This window comes from Carcharhinus amblyrhynchos, chromosome 24, assembly GCF_965287045.1.
Source record: "Carcharhinus amblyrhynchos chromosome 24, sCarAmb.v2.hapA, whole genome shotgun sequence".
Taxonomy (NCBI): domain Eukaryota; kingdom Metazoa; phylum Chordata; class Chondrichthyes; order Carcharhiniformes; family Carcharhinidae; genus Carcharhinus; species Carcharhinus amblyrhynchos.
Genome location: NC_137347.1, coordinates 16,093,910 through 16,107,813, shown reverse-complemented (window position 1 = coordinate 16,107,813; position 13,904 = coordinate 16,093,910). Strand labels below are relative to the sequence as shown.

Below are 13,904 nucleotides of genomic sequence, written 5' to 3'. Positions count from 1 at the left end.
TGGAAGCAGGCATTCACCACCATCTGTGGAAAAATTTGCCCTTATGTATCTTTTAAACTCCCCCCCGCTCTCTCCCTCCCTCTCTCTCTCTCTCTCTCTCTCAACTGATGTCCTTGAGCAATTGATCTTTGACTCTGTGAAAGGGATTCTGACTATCCATTCTATCCAAGCCTGTCATACTCTTGTAAACTTGTATCAGGTCCCCTCACTATCCGGCACTCCAGTTAAAACAATCCAGGCTTGTTCAACCTTTCTTCATGATTCATATCCCCCAAACCACGCAATATCCTGGTAAATCTCTTCTGCACTCTTTACAATGTATCAGCACCCTTCTGGTGTAGCGACCAGAATTGTACACTACTTCAAATACAGCCTAACCAAAGTCTTATATAACTGCAGCACGATTTTCCAATTCCTATACTCAATGCCCCAACAGATGAAGGCCAGCATGCCCTACGTCTTCTTGACCACCTTGTTTATCTGAGTTGCCACCTTCAGGGAACTGTGGCATTGCATGTCTAGGTCCCTCTGTGTGCCATAATTTCTGAGAGCTCTACCATTTACTGTATACTTTCCTTCTGCAGTAAACCTTCCAAATCACATCACCTCATGTTTGGCCAGGTTAAATTCATTATCTCATCTTCCGACCCAGGTTTCCAGCCACACTCTATCCTGATGCATCTTCTGACAATCCTCCTCACTGTCCACTACTCCCCAGTTTTTGTATTATCTGCAAATTTACTAATCAGACCATCTACATTTTCCTCCAAGTAATTTATATCTCTTTTAAACAACACAGGCCCCAGCACTGGTCCTTGTGGAACACTACTTGTCACAGACCTCCAGTTAGAAAAGAACCCTTCCACTGCTACTCTCTACTTTCTATGCCTAAGTCAGTTTTGTACCCATCTTAGTAGCTCACCTCAGATCCCAAATCACTTCACCATGAGGATCCTGCTCAAAGGGCAATATTGCCAGCCTGCCATGAGGAACTTGCTCGAAGGCTTCACTAAAGTCCATGTAGACAATATCCACTGCCTTGTCCTGATCAATTTTGATGAGCTATTTACAGTGGTCAGTGAGTAAAATTCAAGGTAATTGTCAAAGCACAAACGGAGCGTGGAAGAGAAATATTTTAATAAATTTGAAGCATAGAATGGTTACTGTACAGAAAGGTCTTTTGCCCCATTGTGCCTATGCTGATCTCTGCAACAGCAAATCAGTTAGTCCTAATCTTCTGCCTTTTCCCAGTAGTCCTACAAACATTTTCTCTTAAATAATTATTCAATACCTTTTTGAAAGCTGCAGTTAAGTTTTTATTGCATTCCATTTCATAACCATTTGGGTCAAAAATATTTTCCTCTTTCATCTTTGGTTCTCTTGTCATTCACTATAAACCAGTATTCTCTGGTTTTTGACTTGTGGGAATAGTTTCTGAGTACCCATTTTGTGCAGACCCCTTATGATTTTGAACACCTCTATCAAAGAACAAAGAAAATTACAGCACAGCAGCAGGCCCTTTGGCCCTCGAATCCTGCACTGATCATGCTGCCCGAGTTAATTAAAACCCCCTACCCTTCCAGGGACCATATCCCTCTATTCCCATCCTATTCGTGTACTTGTCAAGGTGCCCCTTAAAAGTCATTATCGTATTCGCTTCCACTATCTCCCCTGGTAATGAGTTCCAGACACCCACTACTCTCTGTGTAAAAAATCTGCCTCGTACATCTCCTTTAAACCTTGCACCTCGCACCTTAGATCTATGCCCCCTAGTAATTGACTCTTCCACCGTGTGGAAAAAGCTTCTGACTATCCTTTGTCCATGCCTCTCATAATCTTGTAGACTTCTATCAGGTCTCCCCTCAACCTCTTGCTCCAATGAGAACAAACAAATCTTCTCCAATCTCTCCTCATAGCTAATGCCCTCCTCACCAGGCAAAGTTCTGGTAAATCTTTTCTGTACTCTGTCCAAAGCCTCCACATCATCTGGTGGTGTGGTGACCAGAATTGAACACTATATTCCAAATGCGGCCTAAATAAAGTTCTATAAAACTGCAACATGACTTGCCAATTTTTAAACTCAGTACCCTGGCCAATGAAGGCAAGTGTGCCGTGTGCCTTCCTCCAGGATTTCCTCCGGGTGCTCTGGTTATCTCCTACCTTCTCCACCTGCTTTGCAACTTTCAGTGACCTGTGTACCGGTACACGCAGCATCCCTTTGCCTATCAATATTCTTAAGGGTTCTGCCATTTACTGTATATTTCCTATTTGTATTAGACCTTCCAAAATGCATAACCTCACATTTGTTCAGGTTGAACTCCATCTGCCATCTCTCCGCTCAAGTCTCCAACTGATGTATATCCTGCTGTATCCTCTCATGGTCCTTACCGCTATCTGCAAATCCACCAACCTTTGTGTCCTCCGCAAACTTACTAATCAAACCAGTTAACGTTTTCCTCCAAGTCATATGTTTATTTATATATATATATTACAAACAGCAAAGGTCTCAGCCCTGATCCCTGAGGAACACCACTTGTCACAGCCCTCCATTCAGAAATGCAGCCTTCCACTGCTATCCTCTGTCTTCTTTGACTGAGCCAGTTTTGTATCCACCTCGCCAGCTCACCTCTGATCCCATGCGACTTCATCTTCTGCACCAGTCTGCCATGAGGGACCTTGCCAAAGGCCTTACTGAAGTGCATGTAGACAGCATCCACTGCCCTACCCTCATCAATCATCTTCATCACTTCCTCAAAAGTCTCGATCAAGTTTGAAAGACACGCTCTCTCCTACACAAAACCATGTTGCCTCGAATAGGTCCGTTTATTCCCAAGCGGGAATAGGTCCGTTTATTCCCAAGCGGGAATAGGTCCGTTTATTCCCAAGCGGGAATAGGTCCGTTTATTCCCAAGCGGGAATAGGTCCGTTTATTCCCAAGCGGGAATAGGTCCGTTTATTCCCAAGCGGGAATAGGTCCGTTTATTCCCAAGCGGGAATAGGTCCGTTTATTCCCAAGCGGGAATAGGTCCGTTTATTCCCAAGCGGGAATAGGTCCGTTTATTCCCAAGCGGGAATAGGTCCGTTTATTCCCAAGCGGGAATAGGTCCGTTTATTCCCAAGCGGGAATAGGTCCGTTTATTCCCAAGCGGGAATAGGTCCCCTCAGCCTTCTCTGAGGAGACCAGCTCCAGGTTTTCCAATCTCTCTTCGTATCTGAAGTGTCTCTTCCCTGGAATCATTTGTCAAAATGGAATGTCCTTTCATAAGTAAGTGATAGAAGAATCCATTATCACCTTTAAAAGGCAAGTAGATAAACTTCTGTAAGAGAAAATTTCTAAAGGGCAGGGAGCAAGGAATTGGAACTAAGTAGATAGCTCTTTCAGAGTCAGCCTGGGTGCTGGTCAAATAACCATTCCTGCAAACTGTATTGTAGATTCTAAAATTCTATAATTCAAACTTATGGCCAATCACCTTGTCACTTTGTCAAAAAAAATATAAATTTGGAATTGTGGCACACTTTTTCAAAACAGGAATCAATACTTTCAGGGACTTAAAGAAAAAAGACCAACTTTTTTTGGGGACCTAAATGAATTTTCTGTTTCATAAGTCAGATTGTTAACTTTTCACTCATCTTTTACAATACTTTTATTAGATGCCGCTTTTACTAGCATGTCAACTTTAACTTCTTCACAGGGCAGAATGGTTCAGTTCTGTGGAAAATCTTGCTGTGATGAATACAAACGGATCAACTCTGTGGTTGCAATATGTGAATACTGTCGGTCAGAAAAAATTGTCAAGGAGACTGTAAAGTTTTCAAGTGTTGACAAGCCATTTTGTAGTGAAGGTAATGACTGATTTTAAGTAATTGTGGTGCTGAATGAACTAAAATTTTAGCCTTGGCATTACGCTAACTTCAATGAACAATAATTTCTGAACTTATTCTGTTTGGTGTGATTTCTATTACAAGTTCCTATGCTGGTTGTTTTTTTTATTCCTGTGGGTGGGGAAAATGTGATAATATATATAAAAATATAGACTACTTTGCAATTGACAAGTTGCTGCTGTAGGATCTACGGTAGTTTGAGCTAAAAGGGATGTGTACAACTGTTGCTTCCGTCAAGCTGCACTTCTATACAGTAATTTTAATGCCTTGGTCAGGGCAATAAACAGAATGTGCACATTGTGCTCCATTTAAGATGCTACCTGCATGGCTGTCAACAATCTTGAATACAGTATTCAGAAAAATTAGAATGCAAATTATATTTAGCCTGGCATACAGTTGTACGAAAATAAAACAGATGTGAAGAAGTGAGGCTTGACCCATCAAACATGATCTTTGCAATCATTTGCAAATTTCCATTCTCAACAAATTAATTAATCGATCACATAAGATAAAATACCATCGGATAAAAGGCCCCAGAAAATAAAATGGAGACTTCTCCCATTCTGTGAAATTAATTGAAGGGAACTTTATGAATTGCTGACAATCAACATTGTTTAATTTTATTTTTGACTTTGATTTATTCTACTGATAATTCCAGTTCTCTACAAACCTGGAAGACATTTATTTGTTTGTCTTTTGCATTACTTGAGTGTCCCCGCTTGCCACCATGTACCATTCTGCAGCCAGGTGATGAAAAGGAGGAAATTGGAAGCTTGGTTAAAGTCTGAAGTTAGTAAGAAAAAATTGTTCCCAACAAGAGATATGAAAAATGCCCATTAGAAAGGTGTTTGCATTGGGTTGTAATAGTATGAGACATCAAAGGCAGTGAAAAGAGGAGTGCTAAAAGTATTTAGCTACAGGGTAAATAAGCTTATATTTGAGTAGCAGGGCTGCATACTGGAGTCTTTTTTTAATTAATTAGTACCACATAATACTGGCCCCTCGAGTCTGCTCCGCCATTCAGTTGCATCATGGCTGACCCACTGCAGAACAGTTATCCACTGGGCCAAATGAAGCTACAAAACTTACTTAAAAAAGGCATGACTCCAGTAATCTTCCACAGTGCAGATCTCAACAACAGTGAGAGTGGGAAAGGAACAAAAATATAGGAGGCTAGAGGTGGAGAGGCTCTTCCCGCTCAAAGGACAGTAGGACTAGAGGGCACAGCCTCAGGATAAAGGGGGCGCGGTTTAGAACGGAGTTGAGGAGGAACTTCTTCACTCAAAGGGTGGTGAATCTCTGGAATTCTCTGCCCGTTGAGGTGGTGGAGGCTGCCTCGCTCAATATTTTTAAGACGCGGGTTGATAGGTTTTTGATAGGCAAGGGTTATGGGGAGAAGGCGGGAATGTGGAACTGAGCCACGACAGATCAGCCATGATCTTATTGAATGGCGGGGCAGGCTCGAGGGGATGGATGGCCTACTCCTGCTCCTATTTCTTATGTTCAAAGGTATTCCAACAAAGAAAATGACTTGTTTTGTATTCATGAAAATACTCATTTGAGAGTATTCGCACTTTCGCTATTTCATTTGCAGGTTGCAAGCTTCTTTACAAGCATGACTTGGCAAAACGTTGGGGACTTCACTGTAAATCTTGTAGTTCCTGTTCACAGTCATCAAAACGGCTACTTAACCAGCAGTTTGGGGGAAAAATAGAAGAATTCTGCAGTGAAGAATGTTTGTTCAAGTTTACTGTGCTGTTTTATCAGGTGGGTAGACCTCTTCACTTGAGTAACTCATAATTGAATGAATTTGAATTGATTTAGAATTGGTTTAATCTTCCTTTTCAATTTATGTTTGGGCTTATAAAATACTTGCTGAGATTTCCTGTATCACTTGAAATCTTTTAGTCGCCAAAACAATTGTGACTCCAGGCACACATACTGGAGTGTGGCGCCAGCCCTGAGGGCATTGAACCTAAATTGGTTAGATAACACCCCTCTACATATCTAACTTCTATGTTGAAATCAGACTGAGTTATGCGCAACAGTTGTGTAGGGATTTCGGAGTTATTCCATTCTTCAGGCATGTGTGGGGATCTTGGGTGAAATACCAGAAAGTTACTGATAACTACCCTACAGTATGTCAGGAAAAAGTTGCAGTCTTAAAAATCAAGCATTTAGCAGTAAAGTTACAGAGCCCTACAGAAACCACCAGAAAAAGTGGTCTACAAATAAGTTGAAGGAAAATTGAGAGATAAAGTAAAATTAGATCGCAAGAGAAAAGGGGCAAGAAGAAGATAAAAGTAGTTATTTTTTATTCCAGAAAATCTCCAGAAGGCGTATTGTCTCTTTATTCCACAGGGTCGGTCCACCTTGTTGTCAAACGAGGGGCATGCACACGGTGGGTCGTGCGTGGGCTGCTCTTGGAGGTTCCAGGAGTGGCCTAGTACTTTGTGTGTGCTTAATCCTGGACCAGCAGATGGGCAGCTCAGTGACTATCACTGCTAGCTGTGCAGATACATGGATTTGGGCCTGTGTCTGTGGGAGTTTGCGCATTCTCCCTGTGGTTGCGTGGTTTTCCTCTGGGCGCTCCGGTTTCCTCTCACACCCCAAAGATGTGCTCTTAGGCTGATTGGTGGACCAAATTGACACTATTCTCCCCTGAATCTGGCTACATTAGGGGTTCCACTCACATACACACAGGGCAGGGTAGGTATGGGAAGATGCGGCGGCGTGGGCTCGTTGGGCTGAAGGGCCTGTTTCCCGTGCTGGGATGTTCTTTGTTCTTTGTATCTCCAACAGTTAAAACCTGAAAAATTGAAATTCCTCTCTTGTAAACTTTAATATTTTCATCGCCAGAGAGTTTGTTGGAATCTTAATTATCATTCTATTAACAGGGTACATCTACTGAAATTGACTAGCTCCACTACAGTAATTTAGACCATAACAATAACAGAAATATAGGAGCATTAGACCATTCATTATATTTAAATGATGATCTTGAAAGCAACATGCTGTTTTCAGAGTTTACAAAGGAGCAGAACACCTCCAATAGCAACTTCTGGATTTTCATATTTGACTGCAGGCGTGAATTCGCCTCGAGTTGTTGTCCGATTTGCACACAAGTTATGTTGAGGATTGTTAATCTCGCCATCGTTTTTACAGAAAATTCTGCCTTTAAATGTAATTGAGTGGCATGCCTCCTCATTACCATCAGAGGGTGCTGATGCACCTACTGCTTACCAGGCATCTTGTACCATCCAAAAAAATTAGCACTTGTCGCAAAGAAAAGTTGGTTTATTTTCTACTTTTTTTTATTGGAGTTCGTGTTGAAGACGGATAGAGTATTGGAACTGGCTTGAATTGGCAAATTTCCAAAGTTTAAATCAATAGAAATAAAAAATCCAGGTATGTTGGAAAATCTTTGACACTGCAAAGTGCTTTCCAGTGCAGAATTGTTACCTGATAATTAGAGCAGGTTTTAATCAGTCACCAGCATGTGATGTCAATTATTTTAATAGACTGCAGGATTTGTACTTTTGCTTTGTATCTCTGTTAGTTGTATATTTTTTCATGAAGGCTATCACATGATTTTGATTTGTGGTTTTCACCATGAAGTCAATAGCAAAGAAATATCTACTTTTATGTAATGCATAAGCTATTCCAGCAAACACTGTCCTTCATTAAGTTGAAGCTGTATTGGGTAAACTGTGGGAACAATACTACAGTGGCACCTCATTCATAGTATCAGTACTGTATAAAATGTAACAATGGCCCAAAACATTGTCTCATTCATGAAGCTATAAACTATTCATAGTTTATGATGTCAATTCTTTGCAATTTGTGCTGGGGCAAACTTGAGTTATGCAGTTGAGTGGATTTACCTCAGGAAGCAACAGGTTGGTTTATCGAATGCTTCAATAAACCTCATGGCATTCTGAGCAAGTTAGCTAACTAGAGGCAGATGATTGAAAGTAGTGCTCACTAGGAACATGCTGGAATGGAACTGATGCTCCTGTAATTTGTTATGGCACCAGCAGTTCCATTCCATGATTACTAATAAGGCTATTTCTGAACAGCTGGCTACCTATCTCACACCTGCACAAACACCCACATATTCTTTCAGCGTAGTGACTGAAGTTGATATTTGCTTTCATGGCACAGGCAGCTTTGAAAGCTCTAACTCAAATACGGTTGACCTTGGACGATGCATTTCAGTAAACTGTTCAATGGTACTAGATTATCTGCATTCTCGATGTGCGCGCAAGCCTAATTCTCAGAAAAGACACCCGATGGTGATCAGGAGTAGGAACTTCAGCTAATTTTTCTTCCAAGCCCATCAAAGCCAATGATTGATTAATTACCTTCAGTTATTATTTTGTAGGCAAATGAGGTGGCTGATTGTTTGCTGTTTGCAAATGACAAGCTGATTTGTTTGATGATTAAAGGAGGAAATTCATCAGGACACCAGGGATGATTTTATTCATTAAGTTATGCCTTTCATCTGTTCACTTGGTTTCTTTTATCTGAAAGACAACCCCTTTGACATTATTGCACTCCTTCAGTATTGTATTGAGGCGTCAGTTGAGTCGTTCAAATCCTCTTGTGTGGCCTGCACTTGCAATCTTGTTACTCAAGAAGGTTATGCATCCACTGCAAAGTTGACACTTCATACAGAGACCTTTAGCACATTTACTAAAGATGGAGTCAGATATTTTGATTTTTTTTACCTTTTTGTCTTGTAGATGGCAAAGTGTGATTGCTGCAAACGTCAAGGTAAACTAAATGAGTCCATTAAATGGCATGGACAAACCAAACATTTCTGTAACCTTCACTGTGTCCTCACATTCTGCAATCAACATCACCTAACAGAAACAGCACCTCAGGATGGAAAAGGTACTAAATGGAGTTTCTACAAAATTTCTTTTGGGTTGACTTGAAAAAAAGTTGTGTGTATGTCACTTAGAGGATGGCTTAAACTGCTCCCTGGGGTTAACTACACCTCTGATTCTTAGCAATGAATCCAAGTTGATACAATCTTAGTTGCACTTAATTCCTGCTGTTGAAGTGAATGGGCATTTAAATTTAAACCAGTTGAAGCTAATTTGGCAAATCATGCACAGTGCTTGATCATTGTTCATGACAGTTGAGGCTCTTTGCCAGGATTGCAAAGTCAGCATATTTACTCAGTCCTCAAGGCTTTGTGTGTCTGTCCTATGATGAATAGAATGCAGTATTGTTAAAAATTAGTTCACCATCAAATCTTGAGGTTCCTTCATATTGACCTTAGGTGAGCCAATGCCGGTCACTGATGGCATTGTATTTAATAGCTGATAATCATGTAAAATTGACTGAAAATACAATTGCCACCTCCAAGTAAGTTGCTACGATTCTCTAAATTTTGTGTATACATATTATTTGTTTTCGTGTGCAGCTGTAATATAGTTGAGAATCAACCAATGTTTAGTAATAATTAAAACTACTAAATCAGTGTTCATACACACGAACATAGAATTGACACCTCAGAGGTTTACAGCATGAAAACTGGTCCTTCGGCCCAAGTTGTCCATGTCATTCATTTTTATCACTAAGTAGTTCCAATTGCCCACATTTGGCCCATATCCCTCTATACCCATCTTACCCACATAACTGTCTAAATGCTTTTTAAAAGACAAATTGTACCCGCCTCTAGTATTACCTCTGGCAGTTGGTTCCAGACACTCTGTTTAAATACTGCCCCTCTGAACCCTTTTGTTTCCCTCACCTTAAACCGCTGCCCTCTAACTTTAGACTCCCCTACCTTTGGGAAAAGATGTTGACAATCTACTTTTTCTGTGCCCTTTGTTATTTTGTAGACTTTTATAAGATCATTCCTCTGCTCCAGGGGGAAAAGTCCCAGTCGATCCAGCGTCTCCTTATAAATCAAACCATCAAATCCCAGTAGCACCCTAGTAAATATTTTCTGCACCCTTAGTTTAATAATATCATTTCTATAATAGGGTGACCAGAACTGTACACAGTATTCCATGTGTGGCCTTACCAACTTCAAGATGCCCCAACTCCTGTACTCAGTGTTCTGACCAATGAAATCAAGCATGCCGAATGCCGCCTTCACCACCTTCTCCACTTGTGACTCCACGTTCAAGGAGCTATGAATCTGTACCCCTAGGTCTCTTTGTTCTATAACTCTCCGTGATGCCCTATCGTTAACTGAGTGAGTCCTGCCGTAGTTCGATCAACTTAATCCTGAAATCTTCAGTAACAGCCTAGCATCTGGAATTTAAATATAATTTGCCTTGGTTAACCACAATAAGCAACCATAATATCATTGAATGTCCCATGGTAACAGGGACATGTACTTTGATTTACTGAATAGTGTCACTGGGGAAGTGTTTGTGTAAAACCGGAATACAGTGGTAGGTTGCCCTAAAATTTGATTTTCTAGGCATCTTGAAATGTAAAATTGATATTAAGATACAATATCCATTTATTGCCATCTTAATCCATCCCCTAAATGAACTTAAATTTAATTCTGATTTGATTATAATAGTGAAGAACCGCAATAGTCCTACTTAAAAGTTACGCATCTTTTGGAACAGAATCTTAGCTTCAGTTGGTGTCATGTGGTGAACTGGAAACTATTCAATATTGAATGTTCTGTTTCATTACTGAATGATTATTGAAAGATTTAAAAACAATCACTATCTTCTTTCAACAGTAATGGTACCAAATGCTCCTAGTGTCCAGAGAAAGGAATCTACTCCTGTCATAGCAAACGTAATGTCGTTGGCCAACACCCCGCCAGTACAGAATGCTGCTAGTTCTACTAGTTCAACCACAACATTAAATGGTATGCAGGTTGCTAAGAGCTTAAACTTAATGTTTGCACATCTTTTAACAAAGCATTGTGTATGTGGAGAATTTAAATTGCTGAATGCTAGTGAGAGGAAGATCAGTTCCCAGCTAAAACTGCCTGCTCTTAAGAGATTTTGATTTGACTTTTAATTCTCCTAGTTCTGACGGACTATCTGAATTTATACATCTTTTTATCAAGTAAGCAGGCAACCTCATAGGTCTCTGCCATTGATTCCTTGTCAGTATTTATGGACAGATGCAGGCAGTTAATCTGAACAGGTGACTTGCACTATATATTTCTTCTTTCCTTCCCCATCCTCATGCGAGTCACCCATCTTATTGCATCCCCAAACCACCAGGCCAATTTTGGAATCTTCCAAACCCACTTCCTGTACAGTATAATGAAGCAATTCTACAGGTTCTGTGGCCTTTGAGCATCCCTTTCAGATGCCCTTTTTATGTGAAAGGAGTGCCACCAGATACATTGAGGAGTTATTAGTCATCTTAGCTGGATTCTTTGTTTAACCGCCATACAGACATATCTGACAGGATCATTGGGGGATAACAACTATGAACTCTGACCAATGTAAAGCAAAGCCCAAACAGTTTGATCACATGGTTCAGGTTATGTTCCCCTGTATCTGCAGTTGCTTTCCTTTGAATTGTGAGTGGAGTGTTCTTCATTATTGAATCGTAGAAGTACAGAGCACTGAAGGAGATTATTCATCCATCATGTGTATGGAATATTTACTCAAGCAATCTAAGACTAATTTCTCTGATACTTCTCCATTTCTTGTGCTTACACTTACTTCAAATATTTAACTACTTCAAAAACAAGTGGCAAAACATTCCATACTGTTACCAGCTCTTTTGAGTAAGGAGATTTATTCATTCCTTGTGACAATTTTAAATTGATCCTCATCGCATATTTCCCAATCACTGGAGTCGTATCTTCATATTCAAACTCTTTCTAATTTAAAACAGTTCTGTTGTATTTCACCCACTTTCTTGCTTCAGTGAAAATAGTTGCAGTATCTTGACCAATAGTTTCTTATCCCTATTATCGTCCTGGTGGGTTTACACTGTGTATTCATGGTGGCTTTAATGCATTTTGAGGAATGTGTTGTTCACCACTAACCATTGTTAAGTGCAATTTCGCAGTCTTTTCATGTTTGTACACCTTGTCCCTATTTCTAAAAACACAAATGCTATTGTATTTTTAAGGGCTCGAGTATAGATAATTGCTATATATGGGCTTTTGCATGATATCTTACAATTAGATTTCTTCATGTGCATGTTCATAGACGTATGTCAAATGTACTCTATGATCATGAAAGGATCCTTTTAGTCATAGTATTTTTATCGTTTTCCCATTGCTTGACAGTAGTTTCACTGATGACTTTGCCCTCCAACCAGTTCGCATTTTTTCTTGCTAAGTGACAGTTCTGTTTGAGGGGAAGAGCTACTATGGGCCTGCAGTGGAGAAAACATTTAGGCACCTTGAAATGTAGCTTTTTCTAGACCCTGCTTGAGGCCCATCTCTTTGACAAAGCTTTTATCTTAATTCACTGTCCGTTTTTTGTTTGTATCAAAGTGGAGCACCTTGAAGTATTTTTCTGTGTCGAGGACATCACGTGAACGCAAGCAGTTAGACAGCTATGCCACAGATTCAGAGGCAATTTTCTTAATCTTGCTTCCCTTGTTAATGTTGGAGGTCTAGTAAAAGTATACCTATCTCCTCTTTCTTGGCTAAATGTTAAGAATAGACAGGATAGGAGGAAAGCTGTTCAGAGGAGGTTACACTGTTGAAGGTATGCCTTGTGTACCTATCAGCTATGTATTTGAATAAATTCTGCAGTGTTCTCCAGCAGATCTAAGCAGCTATGATTGTGTATTGAGATTTATTTGTTTCCTTTTAGCAGGAGGAACTCAAACCACTTCAGCAACTCAGGTTAGTGGAGAGGTAAGTAAGAAGTTTGGGGGTTTGTGTTTAATTTGACTATTCTGAATTGTTTGCAATTAAACTTTGTCTTTACATTGCGTTTCTTCAATCTTTTGATAACTAGGCCAGCACTCAGACAGAACCCATTCGGTTACAACCTGCTGTTCCACCCAAGGTGCTCAAGAATAAAGCACTACTCTGTAAACCTATCACGCAGACCAAAGCAACATCCTGTAAACCACACACTCAGACCAAGGCTTGTCAGACAGGTACAGTATGTGCGTGAATGTATGTTCACACACAGACATATCTACCTTAATAGTCTCAGTACAGATGCAGTGATTAACATAGAACTAACTTGTTAAGAAGTATTAGATTTAAATGAAAATTTCTATTATTTCTATATAGAAACAGTCAGTTTCCAAAAACTTTGTGCTACAGTTCACTTGACCGGTGGAATGAATGGTTCAAAATGGGCAAAATTTGGAGTTCTTTATTCTGTATATGAAATGGTGCATGTACTGTCAATCCTTTATTGCCCATGAGAAAGTGTTAGTAGGCTACCTTCTAAAATGACTGCAGCCCATGTGGTAAAGCTATTGCTATAGTACTGTTCGATCAGGTTGTTGTGGAATTTTAACCCAGCAGCAATGACAGGGCGACAGTTCACTTCCAAGACAGCATGTTGTGTAAATTGAAGGGAAATTTGGAGGTCGTGGTTTCCCCGTGCGCTTGCTACCCTTGTCGTTTTAGTTGGTAGATGTAGGTTAGGAGGATGCTGATGAAGAAACCTTAGTGAATTACTGCAGCTTGTAGATCATTGCAGTTACAATGTGCTGGTGGCAGAAGGTGTTAAGGTTGAGATTGTGAATTTGGTACTAATCAGACAGGGTACTTTGTCCTGGATGGCGTCAAGTTTCTTGCGCTGTTTGAGCTTCACTCATCCAGGCAGTAATCCATCACAATCCAAATCGTTCTATGGAAATGGTAGAAGTCCTTTGGGAATTGGGAAGTGAGTCATTTGCCACAGAATATCCATCTTTAAACCATCTTTTGTAGCCTCAGTGTTCAAGTGACTGATTGAATTAAGTTTCTGGTTGATGCTGGCCTTTATGAGGGATTTGATAATGGTAATGCTGTTAAGTATCCAGGATAGCTAGATAAACTCTTCCTTGTTGGAGATGGTCGAGCTGGATGTCAGCCAGGTCATATTGCAAGTGGCTAC

General features: G+C 40.2%; 1 protein-coding gene across 5 annotated transcripts in view; it reads left to right on the top strand.

The window, feature by feature from the left end:
* The window catches only part of zmym4.1 (zinc finger MYM-type containing 4, tandem duplicate 1), a 185,147-nt gene that overhangs the window by 138,828 nt on the left and 32,415 nt on the right, over positions 1-13,904 (top strand). For 4 of the 5 annotated variants that reach the window (XM_080211717.1, XM_080211716.1, XM_080211721.1 and 1 more), the window contains 6 exons: positions 3,693-3,843; positions 5,477-5,649; positions 8,628-8,778; positions 10,601-10,732; positions 12,657-12,700; positions 12,804-12,948. In XM_080211717.1, the coding sequence (XP_080067843.1) occupies positions 3,693-3,843; positions 5,477-5,649; positions 8,628-8,778; positions 10,601-10,732; positions 12,657-12,700; positions 12,804-12,948 (796 nt within the window). The remainder of the gene's footprint in view (positions 1-3,692; positions 3,844-5,476; positions 5,650-8,627; positions 8,779-10,600; positions 10,733-12,656; positions 12,701-12,803; positions 12,949-13,904) is intronic. The other variant, XM_080211720.1, reaches the window with a different exon arrangement.